The following is a 7820-nucleotide window of genomic DNA, read 5'->3' on the forward strand; positions in this document are numbered from 1 at the left end:
GACCAAAATGCATGATCTAGCTTTAATTTGGTTTATCAGAGAAAGTCATTACCATGATATTCATTACTCTCAAGCAAATGGGCATCCTGAAAGGGAGACCCAGATGGCTGAGCTAAGATGTGGATGAGATTGGTTAGAAAGATTTACCAGGCTTTTCAATGATAATGTCAAAGAAACCACAGAAATCATCCCTGCTAACTACCCACTGAATCATTTCTTAATACTTGACCTTCTCCAACTAGACCTATGAGAGATCTTTTTTTTTTTTTATAAACCTATAGTTTTATTAAGACAAAAACTGACAGTGTAGTATGAAGTTTACATTTAAACAAAGTTTACACAGAAATCTAACACATGCCTAAAAGGATTTTACAATGTAGCTCTAGATGCAAGTCTAGACAATATCAAGAACTGATGGATCTCATGACTCAAGACAGAGCATTTTGGGTATCAGTTACTTCTTAGGATTTCTTAAAAAATTGTGTGTGTGTGTGTGTGTGTGTGTGTGTGTGTGTTTTAAAGTGAACCACTGCCCAATATGGAAGTTTAATCTTCTCCTGAGACCAAGGCTTTTGAAATCACTAAACTCTTAGATCAATTCAGTGAAACTTGTGCTGTCAGTGACTGAAGCCAACAATGGTTTCAGAGTTCAAAGCTCAAAAAAGAGAACGGCTCCAAGAGTTTTCCCCACTAAGAGCACAGGCCCTTGTCTTACCCTACTGTCTTATCTCCTCTACCACCCTCTTCCTCTTCCCTAACACCTCAGCCAGTGGCTTGGATGAACAAGCTGATATTTATAACTTCGTTACTGGAAAAGAAAGTGTCTTCTAATTTTATTAGCACCTCTGAGACAGAATGATCTGCTTGTACTGTATACTCTCCAATAAAAGACTTTCCCTCCTCATCAATTTCCATCTCCAAAATGGCAACTTTGGTAACTTATGAAATGGCTTAGTCCTTTGTGGGAACAGCAATAAGTTTAGGCAGGGAACACCTTGGCTTATAGGTTTCAGACATTCACAGCTTTTAAACAGTCTCTCACAGTCCTTATTTATGGTGCCAATGACATTTTTTTTTTTTTAAGGTAAAATATTCTGGACATAGAAGCAAACCATTAGTTGTCTGTTCTTTTCCATTGCTTCACCATTTCCCCTATCAGGCCCCAAATGTTAATCAAAGTGATGCTACCCATCTCCCTTTCTCCCCTCCCCATCCCTCCCCCAAATAATACACCAGTAATAGCCAAAGACTACACACATGCTACGCTGTAAAAATGCAGAGTTAACACTATTGGGAAGAAGGCTGTGGGTTGTGGAGATGCTCTTTGAAGATCTACAGTATTTTTTTTGCTCTCCCACACACCCAATTCTGCAAGTTTTGTCCTTCATAGAAGGCCCTTTGCTTTTCTCAGCAAAGTGCAGAAAAGATTGCCTTGAAACACTTATCCCCTTTCCCCTCCACTGGGATGGGTGTGCAAACTATACAGCTTGAAATGGCTTTAAAGCACTTGGGCTGCTGCAGGGCACAGAAACTATACTGGCTCTTCAAAGGACATCTTCTCAAGCCACCTCTATGGTGTCAAGACAAGTAGAACTCCTTCCCTTCCCACCTGAAACCCAGTCAGATGTGACAGGGGCTGGTACTCAGGAGCGTTAATTCTTGTCATCTTTTTTGTCATCATCCTCCGAGGGGTAGGAATGCCACGTCAGCCTTTCCTCATAGAAGGATATGACAACCTGTGGGCACTTGACATTGGCTTCCTTGGCAGGGACCAGGTCAGCCTCATCAGAGTTTTTCCATTTCATCAGGAACATGAGCTCTCCACTGGAGTCTGTAGCTCCAATAAACCGCTCCGGCTCCAAACCTCGAGCAAAGCCTCGTGGCTTTTCTGACTCTTCTTTCTTCTTTGGTTTGCTCTCCTCTCCCTTATCTTCAGAATCAGAATCAGCTTTGCGCTTGCCTCCCTCTGATTTATCTGTCTCATGTTCTGTTTTCTGTGACTGCAGAAACTCAGCAATGAGGTCGGGGCAATCCAGGTTTTCTTCTGGCTCCCATGTGTTGTCCTCATCTGAGAACCCCTTCCACTTTAGGAGGTACTCCACTTTGCCCTTTACCACTCGACGGTCGAGAACTTTTTCCACCACATATTCCTCTTCCTCCTCTTCTAGCACCTCCTCCACTTTCTTCTTGTTTTGTTTTTTCCCCATAGTGCCCGCCAGCTTTCTGGTGTAAAGGGTGACGCTGCTCAGAGCAGCGCCCAAGAGCCCGAGAGGAATCGATGCTGCGCTACTGGCACGTCGCGTCGGTTCGCCTGGGGGAGTGGCGCCCAGGAAGGCAGCAAGCCGGGTGGCCGCAGTGGAGCCCCTCACTGAAGCGGCGTACCGCAGGCCCCAGCCTGAGAGATCTTAAAAGAAAAATGTAAGTTTACAATATTCTATTTGGACACACTTTTTGTCATTCATTCTTTTCTGAAAGAATTTACAAGGTATTTGCACCAATGGAAATCAAAAGTCTTGGGTTCTAAAAGGCTAAGAATAAAGCTTGGGTTGGGGTAGCTTTTGCCATACATTTGATAAGAAGGCCTATCTACCAAGACAAGCTGAGAGTACTAAAAATATTAGAAAAAGGGTCACAAATGGGCAGTTCACTAGCTGCCTTTAGCACTCAGATATTATCTGTTTGGGGCACAGAGTGTTTTAAAAACTAAGTAATTATGTCACAATTGAGATCTTGAAAAATTCAGAGACTCAGCAATATAGGGCTACATTTCTGTGTGAAGACCATCGGTGATAGCTGAGCAGTATTTGTTTAGATGGGGCATATGCTTCCAATTTACCTTGGTCCTTAATTCTTTTTGGTTTTGGATGTGAGCTATTTCACTGAATTATTTTCACCTGCTTGGCCCTATAGTATTTTATGTTTGGTATCCTCTGTATTAGTAGTATTGTTATTCAGAGCCTTCTAGCATGAATACTTCTTCCAACCATTCTACTTAGGAACACACACACTATTGGTAGCAATGTAAATTGGTACAAGTACTATGGAAACCAATACAGAAGTTCCCTGAAAAACAACAAGTAGAACTACCATATGATCCAGCAATTCCACCACTGGGTATATATCCAATACAGTGGAAATCAATATATTAAAGAGCTGTCTGCCCTCTCCTGTTTATTTTACCACTATTCACCATCGCCAAGATATGGAATCAACCTAAGAGTCCATCAGAAGAGGAATGGATAAATAAAATGTGGCACCTTTATACAATAAAATATTATTCAACCATAAAAGTAATAAAATGCTGTCATTTGCAGCAACATGGATGGAGTTGAAGGTTATTATGTTAATTGAAATAAGTCAAGCACAGAGAGACAAATACTGTGTGTTCTCACTCATATGTGGGAGCTAAAAAAGTGGATATCACAAAGATAGGAGTAGATTGGTAGTTATCAGAGGCCAGGAAGGGTAGTAGGGAGGAGGGGAAAAAAGGGTGATCAATGCAGGGGTCCCTATCCCCCAAGTTCTGGACCAGTACTGGTCTGTTAGGAACCCAGCGGCACAGCAGGAGATGAGTGGATGAGCGAGCATTACTGCCTGAGCTCTACCTCAAGTCAGATCAGCTGTGACAGTAAATTCTCACGGGAGCACAAATCCTGTTATGAACTGTGCATGCGAGGGATCTAGATTGTGTGCTCCTTATAAGAATCTAACTAATGCCTGGTAATCTGAGGTGGAACAGTTTCATCTTGAAAACACCCACATCCGTTCCCCCACCCCCATCCGTAGAGAAATGGAAAATTGGCTTATATCAAACCAGTCCCTCATGCCAAAAATGTTGGGGACCACTGGATTAATGGGTACAAATATACAGTTAGGTTGGATGCAGTGGCTCACACCTGTAATCCCAGCACTTTGGGAGGCAGAGGTGAGAGGATCCCTTGAAATTAGGAGATCAAGACCAGCCTGGCCAACACAGGAAAACAAAACCTGGTCTCTACTAAAAATACAAAAATTAGCCAGGCGTGGCCACACACACCTGTAGTCCAGCTACTCAGGAGGCTGAGGCAGGAGAATAGCTTGAACCCGGGAGGCAGATGTTGCAGTGAGCCGAGATTGCGCCACTGCACTCCAGTCTGGGAGACAGACTCCATCTCAAAACAAACAAACAACAAACAAACAATCAAAAAAACAAGATATGGTTTGAAGAAATAAGACAATGTTGAATTGATCAGTAAAGTGATTATGTTAGCAATAATCTATTGTACGTTTTAAAATAGATGAGAATGATCTGAATGTTTCTAGCATAAAAGACGAATATTTAAGGTGATGGCTATCCCAGTTACCCTGACTTGATCTTTATACATTATATGAATGTATTAAATTATCATATGTACTCCCAAAAATGTACATCTGTGTCAGTAAAAAAAAAAGAAGAAGAAAAATAGTCTTTCTATGTTTGCCAAAATATTTACCATTTCTGATGCTTTTCATTCCTTCTTTAAAACTCTGAGATTCCATCTGGTATCATTTTCTTTCTGTCTAAGTACCTTTACCATTTCTTGCAGGGCATATCTGCTGGTGAAAAATTCTGTTAGTTATCAATTATTTGGAGATGACCTTCTCTTTCCTCCTTTCTTTTCCCTTTCCTTTCCCTTTTCTTTCCTTCTGCACTTTAAAGGTATTATTTTACTGTCTTCAGGACTTAATTTTTTTTTTACGTTTTATTTATTTAGTTGACAAATGAAAAATGTATGTATTTATTATGTCCTTTAAAAATGTGTACATTGTGGAATGGATAAATTGAGCTAATTAATGTATATGTCACTTCACATACTTATGTGGTGAGAACTCTTAAAATCTACTCTTTTGGCAATTTTGAATAATACAATACATTGTTATTAACTACAGTCACCATGTTGTACAATAGATCTCTTGAATTTATTCCTAGCTAACTGAAAGTTGGCATCCTTTCAGCAACATCTCCCCAACTTTAGCTACTGCCACCCCTTCCTCCCAGCCCCTGGTAACACCACCATACTCCTCTTTACTTCTATGAGTTCAACTTTATTTTAGATTCTAAGTGTGTAAGTGAGATTAAGTGGTATTTGTATTTCTGTGCCTGATTTATTTCACTTAACATAATGTCCTCCAAGTTCAGTCATGTTGTCACAAATGACAATATTTTCTTCTTTTTTAAGGCTGAGTAGTATTCCGTTGTGTACATATCACCACCTTTATCCATTCATTTGTTGATGGAGACAAACTAATTCTGTGTCTTGTTTAAACAGGCAATTAACTTGGACTGAAGTTGCAATCTGTCTCCTTAGCAAAAGGTATCATGCAGCTAAGGAGACGGTTTTCAACCTGAGTCCAAGTTATTGCCTGCTCAAAAAAGACGCCACATAGTGGCTTTTATTTCTATTGGTCCTCTTTAAAGATTGGGGTAGATATATTAGGAGCTCAGCATCTACTGTTAATTTAACTTGCAAACCTCTCAACTGAAATGCTTTGCACTGTTTTTCCTAACCTCCTCATTATGTCGACCTAACAATTTTAATCTTCAAATATATCATGCAGATTTACCAATTCAAAAACACAAAGATATATTTTAAAGCATGTTCTTTGAAGCTTAATTGGTAATTGCTATTTGCTAAAATTTCTGAAAAAATGTCAGCCAGGGTCTGGGTAAATAAATCATGATATATGTGTAAAAATTAATGATATCCAACTAGCTAAAAATAGACTTATGAGTCTTGGAATAAAAAGATTTCCAAAATATATTATATAGAAAAAGCAAGATAATAGGATTTGAACTCTGTATATACTTATATATGTAAAGCTATATATATAGAGTGTGTCTGGAGGTAATGGTGAAGGGAAACTTTTTGTTTTTTCTTTTTTAACCAGGGTATGCATTGATTTTTATAGTAAAAAAATAAAATTCGTGTCTCAAGGCTCTTCCTCAATATACCAATGGGGAGAAAAATAAATGTGAAAATTGAATCCTTAATATAGTTTTTTTCTTTTTGCAACTTCCCCCTCTCACCTTTGCTAAATTTTACCTTTAAAGTCATTTTTGTAGAACTAGTGGGAAAAACCAATCTGAAGAGTAAAAAAATGAAAAAAAAAAAAAAACCCTCAACATTTTATTTTTTCCTTAACATAAAGGTCAGTGTTTTATTTCATACCTAGAATTTCCTGTTTTAAAGGCTGGGTTGAATAGTGCTTTCAGCAAAGAAGAAAGATAGAATTTATTTATTTATTTTTAAGTATGATGACTACAATCTTCTCTGTTACAAAAACCCACACCAAAGAGTTGACAAAATGATTTGCTGAAGGACATCATCCTGAGAAGATAAATAGACGTCGAAATGGTTTTGGCCTGAAAAATCAATTTGGTTGTCTATAGGCCTCATGGGAAGAAAATCACCTTTGCTGAGGAAAATATTATTTCTACCTCTGAGAGGGCCAAACCAGTATCAGGGAGGAGGGAAGCCTTTTTTTTTTTTTTGAAATGATGACACTTTCTCCAACAAAGATGAGTGTTTACAGAAAAATAGGGGACATATACTTATTTTTCTCAGCATTGAAGTAAAACCTTGTCCTTCTTTATTGTTTGCCCAGCTACAGGGCATTACTGACTTATATGTATAGGATAAAAAGGCAAAAAGCCATGTCATGCTGTGAGGGCAACAGAGTGATGTCTTGGTGAAGAGAAACAAAAAACTTTGAAGGTGAGAGAAGAATAAGAGGGAAATGTAGTTGAAGAAGGACCAGCTGAGCAAACTCTTCCTGATTAAGAGTCGGCAGCTGGCTGCAGCTTTCTTCTCTGTGTTGGTTGACCCATGGGAACAACGATCACTATAGATTTTCTGTAAGGAGCAAGCAGAAGCACGAATAGCCTTCCACCAGCTTCTGGGAAAAGACTAGCCAGAGATCTCTGACTTGTCGCTAGCAGTCAGATTGGAACAAGTTGATTTATTAGGATGAGGAGAGTCAGAATAAGAAGTGGAGGAAGAGGGATTAGGAAGATTTGGAAGAGTGAAGACCTAGTTCAAGAGGTATCATAGAAAAGAATGGATTGTTTGCGCTCTAAAACCAGCTGAGGGTTTAATGCAGATGATAGGAAGGGGATTGGCATCCATAAGCATCTTCTAATGGCAATATCCACAGGTGGTAGGTGTAGCCATCACCTTCTTCTTTTTAATCGATGAAGGAATGAAGATTCAGAGAGAGTAAGCCTTTTTTATATTGTCAAACACTATTAAGTAGTGGAGCCAGCTTTGGACCCACCTTTATTCCAAAGCCTGTATCCTGTCCACAAGGACATCTCTCTGTTACATTGGTGCAGCTAAGGAAGCTTATGACCAGCTCATATTTACCATTTACCGTCTTTACTCTTTACTGTGTTAAGAGTCTCTCTCCTCCTCTTCTGCCTCTATTTTCCATTAACCAGGTTCACACATTCTAGCGTTTAAAAGTAATTTATTTTAATCTGTTTAACAACCCTTAGCAGTAGCTCTTGTTTTTCATTTTATAGTTAAATTAGATTTACAGGTCAATGTCATGACAAAAAAGAAAATGTTTGGTTTTGCTCACTAAATAAAGGCATGCTGGAATTTTGGAGCTGGAATCAGCGTTTGAATTGAGTTGTTGGGATCAGAGCAAGGACTAGAACCCAAGCAGTGGGACAATTGTGCAGTAATTTTAATCTCCACTAGATGGCACTGTAAAAAGTGCTTTGAAAAGTGGCTTCCTTTGGGAGAACTTTATTTCCTATTCAGCAAATATGTTACTCTCCTGGGGTACCTTACGGTCCT

General features: G+C 39.1%; 1 protein-coding gene across 1 annotated transcript; it reads right to left on the minus strand.

Moving 5' to 3' along the window:
* Positions 1-256: 256 nt before the first annotated feature.
* Positions 257-2393, minus strand: LOC126934701 (chromobox protein homolog 1-like). Its single transcript, XM_050755486.1, has one exon. It carries the CDS (start codon positions 2205-2207, stop codon positions 1653-1655), a length of 555 nt encoding a protein of 184 aa, XP_050611443.1. The 5' UTR covers positions 2208-2393; the 3' UTR covers positions 257-1652.
* Positions 2394-7820: the final 5427 nt, after the last annotated feature.

Source organism: Macaca thibetana, chromosome 14 (assembly GCF_024542745.1).
Source record: "Macaca thibetana thibetana isolate TM-01 chromosome 14, ASM2454274v1, whole genome shotgun sequence".
Classification (NCBI taxonomy): Eukaryota; Metazoa; Chordata; class Mammalia; order Primates; family Cercopithecidae; genus Macaca; species Macaca thibetana.

Bases quoted from the DNA above. Each gene is read 5' to 3' on its own strand.
- LOC126934701 (XM_050755486.1), bottom strand. From the start codon at position 2,207: ATGGGGAAAAAACAAAACAAGAAGAAAGTGGAGGAGGTGCTAGAAGAG.